General features: G+C 29.1%; 1 protein-coding gene across 2 annotated transcripts in view; it reads right to left on the reverse strand.

Moving 5' to 3' along the window:
* Positions 1-20,115, reverse strand: part of LOC142325599 (putative N-acetylated-alpha-linked acidic dipeptidase) — a 90,549-nt gene that overhangs the window by 51,975 nt on the left and 18,459 nt on the right. Inside the window, exons 2-3 of one of the 2 annotated variants that reach the window (XM_075367543.1) lie at positions 16,141-16,429; positions 8,109-8,262 (exon numbers count right to left, since the gene is read on the reverse strand). In XM_075367543.1, coding sequence (XP_075223658.1) covers positions 8,109-8,262; positions 16,141-16,255 — 269 coding nt within the window. In that variant the 5' untranslated portion in view covers positions 16,256-16,429. Of the gene's footprint in view, positions 1-3,201; positions 3,318-8,108; positions 8,263-16,140; positions 16,430-20,115 lie in introns of those variants that run through there. The other variant, XM_075367544.1, reaches the window with a different exon arrangement.

Here is a 20,115-nt window from a genome sequence, read left to right on the forward strand (position 1 = left end):
TAATGTTATAATATTTCACTGTAGTATTAATTAGTAGTCATTCTTTAAACAGACAGTCTAAAACTTTTTTAATTACTGTGGAATGTTTTTGTAGTGGTGTATTTATACACATTTTTGATAAATGGGACACAACTTATATTACCAGGAGATGGTATAGGGGGAGGTATTTTCTTTTCCACAGCTTTCAGAGCACGAGAATTTATTCTTGAAATCCTGTATAACTATTTTTTTACTTTTTTTTTACTTAAGATCTCAAAACCATTAAGAGTATAATGAAAGCAGCAATATTCTTTCTTAATATTCAATTTATCAATCGACCATTATGTATACATTATGTAAACACTGCTACTTCATTAGCATTGTTTACACATTCACAGTACAGTTTCAAACCTACTAATACTCTTATTATTTTTTAATTAACAAATTTAAATCTTAACAACAAAATAATTATTTGAATCAACAAAATGATACGATTTAATTTTATTGGCCTCATTTTCATGGACTAGTAAAATGAAAAATACGATCTAAAAAAGAAATCGTAGGAATACAGTATCATGTTCTTGACTAGTAAGGTCTGAATAACTTTAGGTAAATATAAATATAAGAAAACTAACATCATTGGTTTTAGCAGAACAAGATAGGAACTGCTAATGTTTAAAAAAATTTAACAGTAATTTCCTTCTATTTTTATCTACAAAACCAAGTATTTAAAAATAGTGGCATGACAAAATGTAATAAAATTTTTTAAATATTGAAAATAATTATTAATAATCCATTTTCAAAACTTTTATTATCAGGTTTTTATTTAGTGGAATTTCTGGTAACGTTGTTCTTAATGGTACCTATCTTAAAAATGTTAACAACATTTATTAAGTTTGTAATCAAGTAATAAATTTTATCTGTATTGTTTCTATTTAGTATTCTATGTGTTTAAATTTTATATAATTCAAATGACAGGGTCATGGTTTTTAGATTTTCTATGTAAACAACGAACTTGAGCAATATGAAATTTACAAATACACAAAGTTTGGAAAAAAGACGTGTTAAATAAAATTTTCAAGACGCACACTTATATATAGACACACAAACACACACACATGTGCATGCATGCACATGCATGTGTGTGTGTTTATATATATATGCATATAAATTCTATTAAATAAACCAACTAGTAAAGAATATTGAGATAAGACATGTCTTACCTTAATTTTACCATGAAAGTACTTTCATGGTAAATACAATTTATATATAATTTAACAGTACAGAAAAATAATATGAATCTTAAAAAGATTAATTTCAGTATAATATATATATACATATACATGTGTGGTTACATATATATATATATATATATAACCACATGTCTCAGGATTACTCGACCTGAGTCCGTTTCAAACTACATGTTTACCAGTCAATCTACACTTACAATGCGCACTACGCCTGCAGCTACATCAGGCCTGGCAAGCCGGTAGCAGTAATTGCATTTGCCTATACACACATAACCAGTCTCTGCTGTAGCTGGAAAACTGGTTGGCAAAAACATGGTTGGCCCCTACTAAACTTCATATAACTATTATGCATGCGATCCGATGACCACAGATCCCTATAATTAATCACTAAAAATACTAATTACACTTTATAAAATAAATTAATACCTGTAAACCATCTTCCATAATTCTACTACTCTCGTTTCAGTCGTCTCTTACAAGCAGAAAAAACATCAGGGTCTACTACTTCCTTTCCCTTCAGAAACAGGTGTATTTTTTAAAAAATGTAAATAGTTTTAAAATAAAATAATTATTATTGAATCATATTTGAATAAATTTTTAAAAAGCGTTTCAGCCTACCCAGCAAAAAGGTTTTGTGTTCATTAATTTGTAATTTAATCAAACTGCTGAAAGTATTGCAATTCAAACTGTTTCTTCCATAATTTATTGGGTTTAAATTGAACATTCTGAAGCAGCTAGTAAAAACATGATCTTGTAACAAATCAAAGTAAACGTCATAAGGGCAATAAAATGCATAAAATATTAAAAAGGAATATTTCAATTTATGTTGTAGCTATGATTGTGTCTTCAATAATTAATTGTATTTCATAAGTGGAACTGTTTTTAAATTATTATTTGGGGTTTTCTGTAATTTTTGGAAGGAATTCAATTCCTGTTTTCACACATTTGGATTAAATGTCATTTAAATTAATGACAAAATATATCTGTACTAAACTCAAATCAATGATATAATGATTTTTTTTTTTAAAACTAAATGGAATGTTTTTAGTAAATTGCAATTGATTTATAAAAATTTTATGTAAAAATATAAAAAATAGTTTCTGATTAAATAATATTGTAAAAACGTGTAAATTATTTCGTTATGGAGTGTTATAAATTACATAAATAGTTCGTGAATCAGCATGAAGAAGTGAGATTTACATTTTCAGAAATTGTAAAGATATTAACGACTAAATTTTTATTTCAAAATTTATATTTAGAAAGTGAGTCGTAAATAAGTTATTACTTAATAAATATATTTGTGCTACGTTTCTACCCATGATAATTGGTGACAGAAAATATTTTAAAACTATAAACATTTTAAATGGCAAACCAAATCAAATTAAATTTTGTTTGGTCTGTAGTTAAAACGATAGTAGTTTTAAATAAAGATATTTTACGTGTTTCTAGAATTTACTGTTGTGGTTCAAGTTTTCAGTTTTAATATATTAATTGATATTCACTTAAATTCTGAAGCTCGGCTAAGTATAGTACTAATAAATATTTCAGTTTATTGATTTGACAGAATCATAGTCACAAATATATTAACATCATTTATATTTAAAAAAAAAAAAAAAAAAAAAAACTTTTATGCTCAGTTACATTGCATGAATTGAAACGTCATTTTTAATAGTCTCAATGTAATAACATAAAGCTGTTTACACAAAACTTAAAGATATATGAAAAAATTTAACCAAAAATAAGGCTATCATATATCAGTTACGTATTTTTAAAGTGGGGACAGACAATGTATGTATTTATGTTGCTCTAGTTTTATTTTAACTGATTTTTTAAGGTTACTCAAACATCATAATAAACTCTGTTACTTCTGTTTAACAAAAGTAGAAATTTTTAATTAGCTTTGGCCACCTAGTCTTTTGTTTTCTTGTATATATTTGCTATTTATCTTACATGTAATGAAAAATATACTAACCATTAAACTGCGGTCATTTTAAACTGAAAGTTGTACGTTAATGTGATCTGTTGACAATTAAATGGTATCACACATGTACAAACATATGTTTCTGTCTGTCATGCAAAACAAATTTCATTGAAAGACATATTTGTAAATATCCTTGTTTTAACCTGAAACACTGACTCATCATACCCATTTTAAAGATAATAATTGGTTTTGTGCCAGTATTTATAATTCTGTCACATTGTATTATAAATAACCAAAGAACAAAAAACTGTAAGTTATGCAATTCGTAGCATGTATTTATGTATAAAAATAATCTTAAACATTTTAAAGTATTCTAAGTTAATTTTTACATTATTCTGTCTATAATGATTAGTATTATACTAGGTTTAATAAAGTACGGGAACCCTAAATCAATTTTCAATTATTAAACACAGAAAAATGAAATGTAGCAAATACTCCTACCTCAAAAAAATCTATTTTTTGGAGTGACCCAACACAGAGGCTCCCATGAGATAACTCAGTAACTTTAAATGGAAATAGTAAGGTTGAGGTATAGCATTTTAAAGGACATTGATGAAACCATTGAAATCCTAAACCAAAATGGCAACCATTTAATATTTTTCACATCCAGTTTTGAAAGAAGTGTATTACAGTACCTTTTTAAATAAATACTCATCGGTGAAACACTAAAAAAATATAATTAATCAGTGTTGCTGCTTTAAAAAGATCTATTTTTTGGTAAGACCACTATTTGGAGTATATTGAAAGCTACTTTTGAAACTAAATGTGAAAAATATTACATGGCTCTCATTTTGGTTAGGGTTGTCATAGCCCGATCTTTGTTTATATCAAAATCCTTGTATTTCAACGCCCTTTAAAATTATATATTACAATCCTTCCCTTTTCATTTAATATTTTTAAGCTGCCGCTCTACAGAGACTTCTAGTGTCTTGAATTGTGGTGGCATGTAGAAAAGTAGCTGCTACCTATTTCTGTTTGGATTAGACCGATCTGGTAGGTGTCTCACATCAGAAAATAGATAGTTTTGAGATAAAAGCATTTGACATATTCAATTTTTAACTGTTGAAAAGTTATTTAAGGGTACTACATTTTATTAACATTCTATAAAATGTTATATATGATTTTCTTTTTAATTTCATGTGGGTCTTTTAAAGTATTTTTTATTAGAATGAAATTACTACTTAATTCTTTAGTCATTTATGCTTTTTATCTTGTTCCACTAAATTCATTGATGATTGTTTTCTTATGTTCAAATCCATCTAAAAATTTGTTAAGACTTTTCTGGTCAAGGACATGACATTGGATAATTGTACTATTTCTTTAGAACACGTTTTCATTGTATTTGTTCATGACAATGAACCCAGCAGAATTAGATCTCATAATTTTTCCATTCAGTTCATTTGTTCGTTAGGATATAATTAAAAAAATATAATAATCATAATAATAATGTATTAGTCTGGTTTGAAATGTGGACAAGCAAAGCTAAATGAACAAAATGTATGCACATGATATTCCATATTTTAAGTAAATATATGCATACTTGTAAATTATGCATTAACTAAAATATATATGCATAGTGAGAAAATAATTTCTGTGGAATTTCAAGCAACACTGTTATTGGTGGGCTGATCTTAAAAAAATTAGAAAGGATCTGAATGAAATTGCCAAAATGCTTAACCAAAGTAACATATTAATATAATGGAATCATTCAAACAGTACAAGAATGTGACTAGTCCAGAAACAATAAAAAAGAAAATAGTGTTTTTTGCCTGTACCTCCCTTTCTCTTTGATCAATTGTTCGAAAAATTAAATGGCATCAATGTCCCATACACAGAAATCATTATGCCAAATTCTGAATCCAGTCCAAAGATATCAAGCAAAAATAGGTCAATACATACATACTTTCATAACATCTTTCAAGATTTTTCAAAAACCCTGACATGCAAAATTTTGATCAGATTAGCATTTTTCTCTTTATGTAGTACTATACAGCTGCATACTATAATTATAAGTATAATATTTGTCTGTTTTATCAAAACTGCTCTGCTAATATTTAAGACTGGTCATAAAATGAGTAATTAGTATGATGTTATGAATTTTAATCATTTTCAAATACGGGTTGTGTCTCAATCGCTACCGAATCAGTCACTGAGATCTGTGACAGTCATGGTTAATGCACCATACCACAATGTTCACATAAATCCAGCCCTATTATTATAAAGTATAAATAATCCAGTATTCATTACAAAAAATATTTTGTAATTGTTTATTTTTGTTATTATTTTGCTGACATATTAGATTTTATTGACGTCAAATTAGTTAAGATTTACGAGATAATTTAAAGCATATGTTTTGTTTAATATGTTTGATTTGGGTATAATGTCATTAATTGTGTCGCTGGACAAGCGGTAATGAGTCTTAGAAGTAAAAATGATCATAAATTAATGTCACCATCCACGATCATGTAGCTAAATATTGAACTAAAATTATGTACAGTTAGGACAGTTAGCTTTGTTTTACTGAAGTAGATTTATGAAAAGCTACTGAAGTGTAATATATTAGGGACATAAAGGAACTTCAAGGCGAAATTATGGTGCTGAGTGTTCTTAACTACGATTGTAAATGAAGGTTTGGTCTGTGTATTCCTGTCTGCAGACAAAAACTTTCTCTGTTACTGGATCAAGAAGACTAAGAGTTCACGTAGCTCATACACCATTATTCGCTATTAAACTATAATAAAAGTTGGATCTGAACACATGTTGAAGAACTCGTAGCAAAAATTAAAATTACTGAATTATAATATTCTGTTGTATGTTTGACATATCAGTAATAGTAGGAAGAACATCTTGATTGATAGTTTTCATTTGATTTGCACAGCTTGTTCATTGAAAGCAACTTAAAGAACCATTTTCTATCACCTCACTAGTACTATTATTGTAGAAGATTTTCTATCATTAAAATTCAAAATTGCAAGAAGGCAATAAGTTCTCATTATCTGGAACAACCAGTAGAATAACATATTTGCCCATAAAGTACTCTCTTGATAATAATGCATAACTATTGAGATCTAGTAAGGGCCCACATATTAATTACAAAAACATCAATAGGAGGAGGTTAACAAAGTTTAACTACATCTTATGCAGAGAGAAGGCCTAAAATATTCTTACTCAAAATTCCTTTCTTTGGGATCATTCTGCTCTTTGAAGCACCTTAATAAAATGCTAAGCTTGTTGTCATTATTAATTATTTATTATTGTTATGTTTATTCCAGTCTGATGTATATCATCTCTTGGGGCTCCCTCAGAAAGTCAAAATGAATTTTCAAGATACAAAAATGGAGCTATCAGATTTAGTTGGCACTCATAAGTATGCATTATGTAGACTGATATTTAGAAAACTAAAACTGTTAACTTATTCTTGAGTTTATATTTATCAATGTGCAGTCTTTGCTAAAAAGAATAGTCTTGTTTGCTCTTAAAAGGTCTCTAGTAAACCTTGTGGACCTTATGCTTCCATTGCCATTTGCCATAAATTACAAAACCATTTAAAAAATCTTTCTTCCAAATTATTTAAAAATCAATTAAGATTTTCTTTTAAAAAATCAGTACTACTCTGAATTTATAAATAATACTAATTAAAACTATTTTTTTTAAATCTTGAATTTTCTTCATCCCATTTTATGTGAAAAAATATTTCCTCAATCTTTATTATTGCCTTCTGAATTGTGAATATAGATTTTTTTTTATATCTACTAAGTTCATATATTTACCTTAACACCATTCATAATAAATAATTAATGTAGTCTTTAATCACTTTTTTTTTAATTTTACAATTTTTTGATGCTGCTCTAATCAAAGATTTACCATCCAGGCAAGTGATGGGGCAGTTTTCTTTTTTATCTGTGGAGCAGAATATCTACCCATAGACATTTTATAATAAATCTTTTGTTAAAAAAAAATAAAATGTCAAAGTAGAAATAAATTTGTTTAAAAATTGTTTCCTTTGATTTGATTGTTATCTGAAAAAATAAAAATCAAATACGCTGCATTTCAATTTTTGTACTAACCTAGGTGTATTTTTATTTTAAAAAATATATGTTATTTTATGATTCTCCATTTTTCATGCAAAATTATTATTTTAACAAGAACTCACTTTAATGCTTTTCAATTTTTATTTTTCGCATATTCATGAGCACTTTCATACAGACTCCTATTCAATTAGATGAAGGTATTGAAAGTTTAAAGATAAAAAATTATTAAATGTAGAAAGAAAAGATCTCCTTCCTTCCAGTTATTTAATAAAATCGATTCAGAAATTTTTTTCTTTCTAATGTTTTTTTTTGTTGTAATTTTCGATTAGCTTATTTGATGAAATAGCAATCTCTACAAAAACATTCATGAACATACGTAAAAAAAGCTGACAAAGTATTGCATGATTTTCCCAGCTGTTAATAATAAACATTAAAAGAGTTAAGAGCTAAAAAAACAGAATATCTATTTTTTTATAAATGAGGAATAAATTTTAAGAAATATATTTCTAAAAATATTCATATATAGGTTAACTTAACAAAGCTTAACCCATATGTGTTAAGCACTACATATGTTTCACAATCACTGTTTGATTATAAAACAGTGATAGTTAGGCAATTCTAAATTTTAATTTTTTTAAATAATTGATTCTGATATAATTATAAAATTGAATACCAACTGATAATGTGGGGGATCCTGCGAAAATCGATTACTGGTGTTAATTTGGTATGTTTACTTATCTGTTTATTGTTTTGGTATTATATTGATGAATTATTTGAAAAATATACATTTATATAATTATTATAAATAATTTTTTTCTCTTGCTATCTAAAATTAAATTAATTCTAGTATATTTATTTAGTTATTACCTGTAATATTTTTTGATATTTTCTGCAAGTATTTTATTTTCAAGAAATTCTGCTGCATCATTATGACTTCTTGTACGATGGGCAATTTCAGCTTTACCTGCATTAACCCTTAGTGCCCTTTGACGGTTTGGAGAATTACGTCCTAAGAAGAAACCTGTTAAACAAAATTTGTGACAATATATAATTATTGTTTCAGTCATAAGTATTATCTTTCTTTGATTAAATGTCATTAAAAATTATCGGTTAACTTAATCTACGTACATATTGCCTATGCTTTACAATTTTTTAAACCGCAAAGTTAGTTTCAGCAGAAGTGTTTTAAACAGAGTTTTTATCAGTAACCGTCCACAGGATGCCTTATGAAAATGTATTAAATTTAAATAAGCAAAACAATCAAATAATCCTTTTAGACGTATTTAGTTTTTGTTCTCCACCTACTGGTAAAGCAGTTGCTATTACTGAGATCTTTATCAGAGTCTTAGGTTCATTGTATCTTTTCAGGAGGTTTGTCCACCTTCATGCAGTGTGGCAAAATGATGGCAGGCTTTTTTATTTTTCTCTCATAAATTTACTCACCAAGATATCTTTTTTCTTCCTTGGTCCCTTTACTTTTGCCCCTTCATCTTCATACACACCATTCTTTTACAGACATAATCCTTGTTTCTTCTCTACGTTATGTGACCAAACCACTTCAGCTACATCTTGCATACTTTTGATAATTCTCCTACTTTTTTGAGCCCTAATTTACCTCATTCTGGTTGAATTTTATCCTTACTAGTTATTTCTAGCATCCATCGCAACACTTCATTGTCACAACCAAATCTTTTTTCATACGGTTTTTTTGTCTGTCATGTTTCTGTTACTTACATTCTGATCTGATTAAAGGCATTGCCCTTAATTCTTATACAGATTTTTCTGTCATACAACATACTTAGATGTGATTACATTATTATTGAAAAATCTATAAAAAAAATGTCAGTATACAATAAACCCGAGTTTATCCTACAGTATGATCTAGTTTATAGTTCATCTGAATACTTCTGTCTCCCACATATTCCTACCGATGGTGATTGAATTTTCATTTAGAAAACCTGAAACTCTTCAACGGTAGGAGAATATTAAATACACGAAGGAAATTTTTCTTTTTATTTATAATTCAATTGGATACTTCTGTCGGCCATAAATTCCTATAGATGGGAGATGCAATTTTCCTTAAGGAAGCATGGAACTGTTCAAAGCTAGGTCTTAAATATACATAGGAAAGTTTTTTCCAGAATGTTCGATCTGATTGTCACAAAATTGTTGATTTTTATCGTGTTGAATATCATGGTTAAAAATATCCTAATCTCCTAAAAAATTGCAAGATGGCTGCTCACTGTTCAGAAGGGATTGTTGTAGTCTTCTTTAGACGAATTTGTTATCTCATTTCATTATTCTTCTGCGGGTAGATTATGCTTTTACTGTTATTCACCCTTTTCTTATTCATAAATTTTTCACTCTTTCTTTTAGCCTTGATCCCTTCTTAAGAGTGTGTTCTATTGTGTTCTATTCTAACGGATTTGTACACAATTATAATTAATTTTGTGAGCAGTTGTAATAATTAAATAAGTTATGATTACTTATAATTAAATGACTTAATAAATAAATTTTCTGTTAGAGATCATTTGCAAACAAATATTGTATAATATTTTTTTATTGTTTTGAAATCATTATCTTTTTTATTAACAGCCTGTTTTTTTAATCTTGTTCAGTCAAATTGGCTACCTCTATCCATATATGATATGGAGTATGTGAATACCTTTTCATAAATAAAGGGAAAAATATAAGAAAAGTTTTTTGTAGTTATAAACTGAAAATGTTCTTGAATTTTATATTTAAAAATATAATAAATAAACCAAATGGCATAATAATAAAGTGCAACTGATACGGAATAAAATAAGTAAGTAAAAGAAGAAATTGCTTTACTTAATATGATACAGCAAAACAAAAAAACTAATTCTTTACTTTAAGCAATTATCAATTTCCATTTTGGTCTTCCATCTCAAGCAGTTGCTGAATTCTATATAACTTTTATTTTGAAATTTTACACCAGGCAGAAGCCTTCATCTCAGTAAAATAAAGTTGTAAGTTTACGATTATAAAAAATGAAGCGATAAGAGTTCCGGATTTACCTGTCGAGCAAATTACTGCTTACAATGCTTCTTTTAAAGTCACAAGATAAATTTGGAGAATAATTCCCATCAGTTATGCGTACACAAAGGAAATAGTAACTGCAACAAGTCCCCAAAACTTTAAAACATAGTATTTTTACGATACTGCTTTGACCGTGGTTTTACCATGGTTTCCCTCAATCATTCAGTTAAATGCTGAGGAAGAAGAATATGATGTGCAGAAGCAAAATATTAACACTTTTAGTACACATTAAAATTATCTTTTTCTTATTTTTTATGTCTTGCAATTATTAAAAAAAAGATAGCAACTGTTTGATTACTTTTCTAGAAACATCTTCATTAATCTTTAGTAAATCTTTTTTTTATTAATAATAGTACGATATAATTGTTTAATTACAATAACGTCAAATATCAAAAAAATTAAGATCATTTACATTAATTTAAGTACTCCTACCAACTACAAGTTGTCTTCCCTAATTATGGTCACTTTTAATTTTATAGTTTATTAAAAATCGGGAATTTTGACCAGAATTCAAACACAAACCTTTCAGGAGGATAGGTGAAAACGTTATTACCATTCACTCATAAAGGTCAACATATAAATATGAATATACTTTCAAAATATTTATTTATAATAGAATCAAACTATTAAAAATTATACAAGCCCATATATATTGTGCAACTATTAAAAATTCATTCATTAATTACAATTGTACATTGAAACGGTATCATCTATTACATAAATTATAATTAATTGATGAAGTGAAGAAGCCCTATTTTGACTCAGCCTTTTCACATTTCGTCCATTTGTGTCTTCGTAGTCACAGCCAAATTTAATTAACAATTTAAATTTTGTAATAAAGTTGCTTACTATTAAGCAGAATGACAAATGAAAAGAAAGATGTTTATTTTCAAAACGGCAGCCAGTTTTATTTAGTATATAGTCTTAAAATTAACTATATCTTCTAAATAAATTTTTTCATCATTACTATTATTATTTTAAAGGAAATTTAATTCATTTATTTTTAAAATAAATTAAGAGGACGAGGAGTGTGAGAAAAGTAATGAGACTGAATTCTTACTTACCAAAGTTATTTATTTTTTTTTCAAACAACAACAATGTTGTCCCATTCAAAGTAGTTCCCTTGGGCAGCTTATACACCGGCGGAATCGTTGTTCCCACTCCTGGTAGCAGCGCTGGAAGGCTTCAACTGGTAGGGCTTTTAACTGGTCGGTCAGTCTTTTGAATGTTCTTCACAATTCCAAAATGACGTCCTTTTAAGACACGTTTCAATTTCGGGAAAAGGAAAAAGTCACAAGGACTCAAATCAGGTGAATAGGGGGGTTGAGAAACAGTAGGAATGAGTTTTGAGGTCAAAACTTCCCTTATGGAAATGGCCGTGTGACACGGGGCATTGACATGATGAAAAATCCACTTGTCCGCAATGTCTGGTCTCACGCGAATCACTCTTTACCTGAGCCTTTCAAAGACACCTTTGTAAAATACTTCGTTAACAGTTTGTCCTGGAAGAACAAATTCTTTAGCACGATACCCATACCGTCAAAAAACAAATCGGCACGGTTTTGATCTTTGATCTACTCATTCGACATGTTTTCGGTCGAGGAGATGACGGAGTGTCACTCTACGCTTTGTTTCAGGATCGTACTCAAATATCCAGGATTCATCACCTGTGATGAATCCTGGATTCATCACACGATTGAAGAATTCTTGGTCATTGTCGATCCTCTCAAGAAAATCAACGCACATGTTTCTTCGATTTTCCTTCTGTTCCGTTGTGAGGTTTATCGGCACCGATTTCGCATGTCCAAATCGTTTGTCAAAATTTGATGTACGGTGGAAATTTATACATTTAACTGTTCACTCATCATCCTTATTGCTAAACGACGGTCTGATCTCACAAGAACCCTCACACGCTCAACGTTTTCGTTAGATTTTAAAGTTGAAGGTCTCCCTGAGCGAGGTCGATCTTCAACGTGTTCTCGGCCTTCCAAAAATGATGTGTGCCGGCAGAAAACTTGTTAAGCAACGTTCCCCATAGGCCTGTTTCAACTTTTCAAAGGTCACACTCGTGGATTCCCCAAGTTTAACAAAAAACTTGATTGCACAACGTCGCTCTAAATTCCGACGCTCCATTTTCGTAACACACAACAAAAACACATCACTGATGGCGCTGTCAAAAATAATGTGTTGGCTGAACGGAGTTAAAATTAGTACTGAGCATGTGGAAGGGATGAACAAACCGGTCTAGCACAGACCGGTTGACACAGCGTTGCCAGATCGCAGTGTTACAAATCTCATTCCTTTTCTCACACACCTCGTATGTTGTACTAAATTTTGTTTAATTGTTGTCGGTAATAAAATAGGGATATTTAATTGATTTTTAGCGACAGTTAACAGTTTGTCATGAATTATGTTCAACAGTAAACATTTTTTACTTTATTTAAATTTTCATTTTATTAATTTAATTTGCTAAATTTGGAATAAAATAATTACCGTCTACAGTTCATAAAATTACTACTCTATCGTAATTGTGTCGTATAATTCCAAAAGCGGTCTTATCCAAAAACTAATATTTTCACTATTTACCATTGATGCATTCTACACGCGTTTCGGTATATAATCTGCTCCAAAAAAAGTCTTATAACCTATTTTCTTAATTTAAAAACCGATGTTTATTACAAAACTGATTTTTTAATAATTATGTTTAATTCAAAAGTCGCCTTCAAAGAAAACCAAATCGTAAGAGAAGTTATCTTATCCGGTCCAGTATTACAGTATTATCGATCGGTTTGAACATTCATTCCAGACTCTGCCTTATCGTACTCGATTATTATTATTTTTTTTTTAGTTTGGTTTTATCTAATAATGTAGTACATTTATCTATCTACTTTTCTATCGTTTTAAGTTTCGCGGTCGATAATACTCGAAGATATTTCTCCTAAAAGTTCCAAAAGTCCTACAAATATATAAAATTTGTAGAATTAATATTTCCGACTTTATGCTTTGTGCTTTATGCTTGCACCTTGTAGGCAGGCCTTTATGCTTCTCGAAAGAATATTTTATTTAACTGAAAAGAAAAAAAAAATAGATACAATTATTCAGACATCAGATCATAAAAGTTCTGATATCGCATTGTCGACTCGATTTTGGAAGAATGTCATGTGTACGATTGGAAATCAGAGGCCGATATAACTGTTAAGTTCCCGAGTAACCGACGGTTTAAAATTTAACCCGCCAAAAGGATAATTAGTAAAATAAATAAAATAAAAAAAAGTTTTATTAAGCGATGAAAGTTTTTAAGCTTTGATATCAGCAAAACAATGAGATTTTTAAGAAATGCATGTTACGAAAAGATACTGCACCAATTCTGTTATTTAAAGATGGGGCAAGCAAGGAGATACGTAAATATTTATTTAAACATAATACTTTTCTTTTTCCTGTTTTTTAGACTCCGGTAACTACCGTTTAGATAATTCTTCAGAGGATGAATGAGGATGATATGTACGAGTGTAAATGAAGTGTAGTCTTGTACATTCTCAGTTCGACCGTTCCTGAGATGTGTGGTTAATTGAAACCCAACCACCAAAGAACACCGGTGGATACCGATATTCTTTGATGGTACTTGAATACTAGATCGTGGTATTAATCGTGGTATAATACTAGATCGATTTGGTGGTATTTGAATACTAGATCGTATCCACGATCTAGTATTCAACTACAAAGTATAAAAATAACTGACTTTACTAGGGCTTGAACGCTGGAACTCTCGACTTCCAAATCAGCTGATTTGGGAAGACGCGTTTACCACTAGACCAACCCGATGGGTAAGACATTATATTAAAGAGTGTTAAAACAATAGAAACCTTTTATTTATTAAAAGTTTTATACGATGTGCAACTAGAATAGGAACACAGTGAAATCACAGAAGTTGAGATAAAAGACTTTTTTTTTCTTTTTTTATAAGTCCGCCCATAAAGGAGTGTAATGTATTTAAGATGTATATATGTTTGCTCCACACTGTAGCAGCTCAATGGCTGAACCGATTTAGATGTATGACTCCGCGTTGGAATCCTTACATTACCGGGAGTATCATAGGTTATTAATATATATATATAAATATATATAGCTTTTTTTTCTTTTTTTTTGTCTTCAGTCATTTGACTGGTTTGATGCAGCTCTCCAAGATTCCCTATCTAGTGCTAGTCGTTTAATTTCAGTATATCCTCTACATCCTACATCCCTAACAATTTGTTTTACATATTCCAAACGTGGCCTGCCTACACAGGCCACGTTTTCATATATAGCCTATGAAAAAAAAAAACAACCAATATACTTCGGCTAATGAGAAAGGGCCTTATTACGCTTCTATTGTCATTTTTAATAAATATCGAACCGTTTAAAAACTTTTTCCCATCTATTAATTTTTAAATGCAATTAAAAGATTATTTTTTTTACAGAAACGGTATTACTGACGATGAATTTTAAAATAATATTAATTAAAAAATTCAATAATTTTTAAATATCTATCCGAAGAGATTTACAACCTCAAATCTGCTGAATATCTCGTTTACTATAACCGGGATCGAGAAAATGTACAATCATCGATCAAAATTTCTTTTACCTTCTTTCGTCTCCTTTTAAGGTCGAATTTCAAAAATTTAGAAATCGGTTCATCGACATGAAAATTGCACTCATCAAGAATCAATGATAAATTTGTTATCGAGAAATTAAAAAAATAACAGGGTTTCGAAAAAATTCAAAAATCCATTTTAACCCTTGAAACTCGGAATTTCAAAAAATCTAGAAATCTGTTTTTTTACATATTGATAATCATTAATTTCAAACCTAGGTCACACAGCGATAGACACTCACAGTTCACAGTTCATTAAAGTTTGTCTTCAATCGGAAAATCTCCACTACTACATACATTTTTTTTTTCAAAATTTTTCGAGATCAAATATATTTAAAAACCTTCTTATTTCTACCAAGAAGCACGGGTAAATATTTGGTTGCGATTGATCGGGTAGAATAAATAAAAACCTCTTCCTCTTTATATGATAATATAAGATATGCTCAAAAAAGTTTTATTAACGCCTTCTGAATTACTTTTTAAATTTAGTATACTCTTTTATTTAATTTAATATTATTTCACGTGTTTATATTTTAAATAATTAATATTGATTTTAATCACATTTATATTTACTTTATAATTAATTGTGTATTTGTGATGCTTCTTTGATCGTGGTTTTACCGCGTTCTGTTGACGATCCATTCAGGTAAATGCTGCAGCTGTTCCTCAAAACTCGTATCTATCGAATAGCATGCAAGTATTTATGTGCACCTGGTTCGATCTATAAAATTTACTATTATTTACCGATCAAAATGAAAAGATTTATTTATTTCTATCGTTAATAAAATTATTTACATTATCTCAACCAGGACTAGGATGTTCTTTTTTTTTAACCACTTCATTTGTTTCATCTTCTTAATCAAAATATATTTGTATGAAAGTTATTTTTTAAATATATTTGAGAATAAAGTAACTTCCTAAAACTTTATATGTATATATACTTTTGATGTACGTATTTGTGGAAGAACTTTACACAAAAAAAAAATAACTTACAACTGGTTTTGATGTAAGATTCTACAAATAATGATAAAGTTCTATTTTTACTCGAGTTACGTTTTTTAAGAATTTTTAATATAACCTGCACAACTGAATTAAACTGATAGGCTGAAATTTTTCAGTTATAAGTAAAAATGATTAAGATTTTCGTTATTAATATAAAACATATTTTTTTAAACGAACTAAAAATATTTAAAAAAATAATTTATTCACCTGAAAGTAGCGAGAGGAATGCAACAGTCAAAAGAAACGAACAACACAAACGCTTAGTAACAAATTCTCCCGGCGTCTGGCGCTCTTGAGGCGGGAAACTAAGCACACGTTGCATCGCGACTGAGCCGTGAGCACACGACTATTCGTTCTGTTGATAGTTAAACGGTAATATTATAACGCTCTCTTGCTCTGTATCGCTCTTACTCTTTGAATGGATGTAGTGGGGATGGCAAAACCTTACGCCTTACTACTACTCCGCCACATTTTTTTTATCACCTCAGGTGCGTGTCTGAAAAAATACAAAAATTTAGTCGTAAAAGCTGATAAATAAATTTATGTACATTACTGATACACAGGTTTTTTTTGTTAGTAGGCTGATCAAATGTAATAAATGCGTTCGATAGTAGAATAATAATAATAATAATAACAATAAATTACCGTAAGTATCTTAACTGTTTATTTTATTTAGACCAGCCTTGGCCATTTTCACTTTAGCCACGCGATTTCATTATTACGGTACTAAAAAATTACGACATTTTACAATACGTTCAAATGATATTAAATAAATTACAGTGAATGAGAAATGTTTCTAAATATATATTTAAAAAAATATGAAATACATAAATTTACATTTTATGAAAAACCGTGTTGAAAATAAAACTAATTACTATGTTTTTTTAACAAAACACGATTACGTACCTTAAATAAAATATTATTTTCAATTTAATTAGTTATTTTATTGGCACCTAATATTTTTGGCAGAAATACTGTTTAATATATTAGGAAGTATCGGTTTATTTAGTACGGATTTAAAATATAACCTGTAAAATATTATTATAAAAATATTAAATTATACGATTCCAGTTAATAATTAGATTAAATAAATTATGTTTATAACATTTATAAATTTAAATTGAAGATATATTTATTCCGTTTTTTCTTTCACGAAAGCTTTTAATCCGTATTCCAATTGCTTTTCATATTTATTTATTTATTTATCACATTTATTTACTTAAATGTCATAAATTCAAGACTTTAATCAAAATTCTTTATAAATTAAAACATTTAATTTGCCAAATATGTTTTATTTAAAAAAACTTCCGTTTTGTTTAGCTATCCTTGTTTACTTTTACTTCCGTCTGTAAAGAAAAAATCCTTTCTAATTAGCCTACAAAGTTAGGATGTTACTCGTAAATTAATATCCTTGACGTAAACGAATATAGCGATACAAATAATTTTATTTAAAATTAAATTAACGTTATTTTCTGTACTACAGAAAGTCTAAATGTTTATTTCCGGTGTACTTACGAGCAACTCGCTTCTTGAATTTTGAAGTAAATAATAGTCCAAAGCGTTTAGCGTGGAGTAGTGGGTTACGAAAATAACGTAATCCGAATAATTTTACTGTCGAAATCCCAGAAGAGTGAGCGCTAGTAAATCGTCTCGAAAAGAAAAAAAACCTTCTTTTTCGTCAAATGGGGTCGTTTTTTTCTTTTTAATTTCTCAATTAGACGATCCAACAAAGATAAATAATATTGTCCCGATATCGTTTAACCTTTCTCCAGAAAGAGGATGAACATTACAGCTAGAGTATCACAGAAGACAAGGACCTTTTCCAGATAGAGCGGATTTCTTCTTTTTCGGAGCGAGTTCTCCAAGTATAACCCGCTATTCCTTGATTTCAGGTCGTAGCGATGTATACCAATTTCATTAATTATTATTATGAAATGGCCAAAAAATAAATCCTCTTGATTACATTCAAACAGCCCCGGACCCGTTGAGAAATGTTTATTCGTTTACGTTTTCGATCGATTATGAGCAAACAACGCGACACCCATCTTGTAGACGGTAAAATACAATTGACACCCGTTCATTTTAGATGACAATTGTCTTAGCGATTTTATCCTTTATCCTCCACCGTGGATTTTTTCAATATTTACTGTAGTCGTATCCTCAACGTTTAGCGTCGTTTGTGCTCGTATGAACGGATACGAAAATAATCAAACCGTTTGCAAACTGTTGGCTTTAGCTTTCTGTGCGATTTTACCTTTAAAAAAGTAATGTTTGATCGCTAATTGAAATTTTTTCACAAATCTCAATACTTAGTCGACTCAAAAAACGACTGCCGATAACAGAATTACGAATGTACGCGACTGAAAGTCGATGTACGCTCCTAGTGGAGATGCGGGAAACTAAGAACGACCTGTACGATATATTGCGAGAGCCATCTCATGATCTTTTTCGGACTTATTAGGCAACCCGAATTTACATCGTACAATCAAATATCTGTGTAATATGTTTTCCAGTACCAGAAAAGTTTCCTCGGTCGAGCGTTATAAAGTAACTGTCGTTTACCTTTCCTATGTAGAAGAATAATTTTTTTTTAAAATAACGATTGATAAATTTACCAGGAGGCCTGATTAACCGTATGGGCGGGAAGGGGAATTAAGCGAGTTAAATTTATTTAATTTATTTATTTACAATTTAAAACTTACATGGTCATCCGTCAGACCTAAGTCTGTCGACAGATATACTAAAGAGTATTATTACATTATTAAGTGGTTAATGTAATAACCAATTTTATGTAACAACTAAAGATATTATTTGTTTTATAATACTTATAATAGTAGTACAATTATAAAAATTAATTTTACAAAATTAGACTAAATATTTAAAAACGAATGAACAAATTATTTCTTTAATAATTGTAATGTATTAGATTTAGTAACTAAAATTATATTCAAGAAACAAAACTATACTTAATTACAACAACGAATTACACAATTAATATCTTGTTGCAACAATTACATAAAGAAAATAAATAACTAAGCTTTAACCATTCAACAATACATTATTTATTGATTTACAATAATTATCAACATTAAAATAATAACTATAATCATGTTATAATTGTCTGGACTGCCAGTATAAATCCAACATGAATCCTGTTAGTACCTATTACGTTATAATTAATGCCCACTCAATGAGAAGTTTTTTAAATCATTTTTTTATTTTTACATTATTGAGGTAATTCGGTAAAGAATTAAGTAATGCAGGAACAACGTACTTCTTTAATCGTTTACCGTAAGTATTATTATATCTATCTGTGATAAAGCTCATTGCTCTCAAATTGTATCCACTTTCTATATTTACCCTGTATTCACTGTTGTAAAAGTTCTTAAAAATAATTAAGAATTTAAATAGACCTCTAGCTAACAGAAACCTTGTAAGATTATTTAAATTGGTGTCATAATTTTTATCAGAATAATAACGAGCAATATCTTTCAGGGCCCTATTTTGTATTAAATTTATTTTATTTATGAGATAGTCTGCGGCTGATCCCCATGTTGTCAAGCCGTATCGAATAACAGATTCAAACAAGGATGAATAGAGTAAGCGTTTACAGTGAATTGGTAATAGAGGTGAGATGTGGTGGAATTTCATAGCAACCATTCTTAAATTTTTACATATATGTTTTATATGGTGATCCCATCTAAAAAAAGAGTCAAAATGTACACCCAAATATTTGTATTTGTCAGCATTCTGGAGATGTTCACAATTACAATTTATGTGGTAATTTTTTATACAGTCACATGTATGACAAATAATTTTTATCGGTCTTTGGGATTGAAGATAAGGAGATCTTACATGTAAAACAGTAGTTTTTTTAGCGTTAATAATTAGGCCTTTGTCATGAAGCCACTTTAATAGATTATTAAAATCTTCTTGCATTAAAAACTCTGCTTCTTCCAATCGCTTATGTCCAAATGCTAAAACACTATCATCAGCGTATTGCGACAGACATGAATTAGAGATCGCGCTAGACATATCATTAACGTACAGATTAAAAAGTGTTGGGCCCAAGATAGACCCTTGAGGCACGCCACTATCCGTTTCGTATCTATCACTATATTTATCTTTAATTTTAACAATAAGTTTTCTGTTACTTAAATAGTTTTGTAGCATATTATTAAA

This window comes from Lycorma delicatula, chromosome 5, assembly GCF_047948215.1.
Source record: "Lycorma delicatula isolate Av1 chromosome 5, ASM4794821v1, whole genome shotgun sequence".
NCBI lineage: Eukaryota > Metazoa > Arthropoda > Insecta > Hemiptera > Fulgoridae > Lycorma > Lycorma delicatula.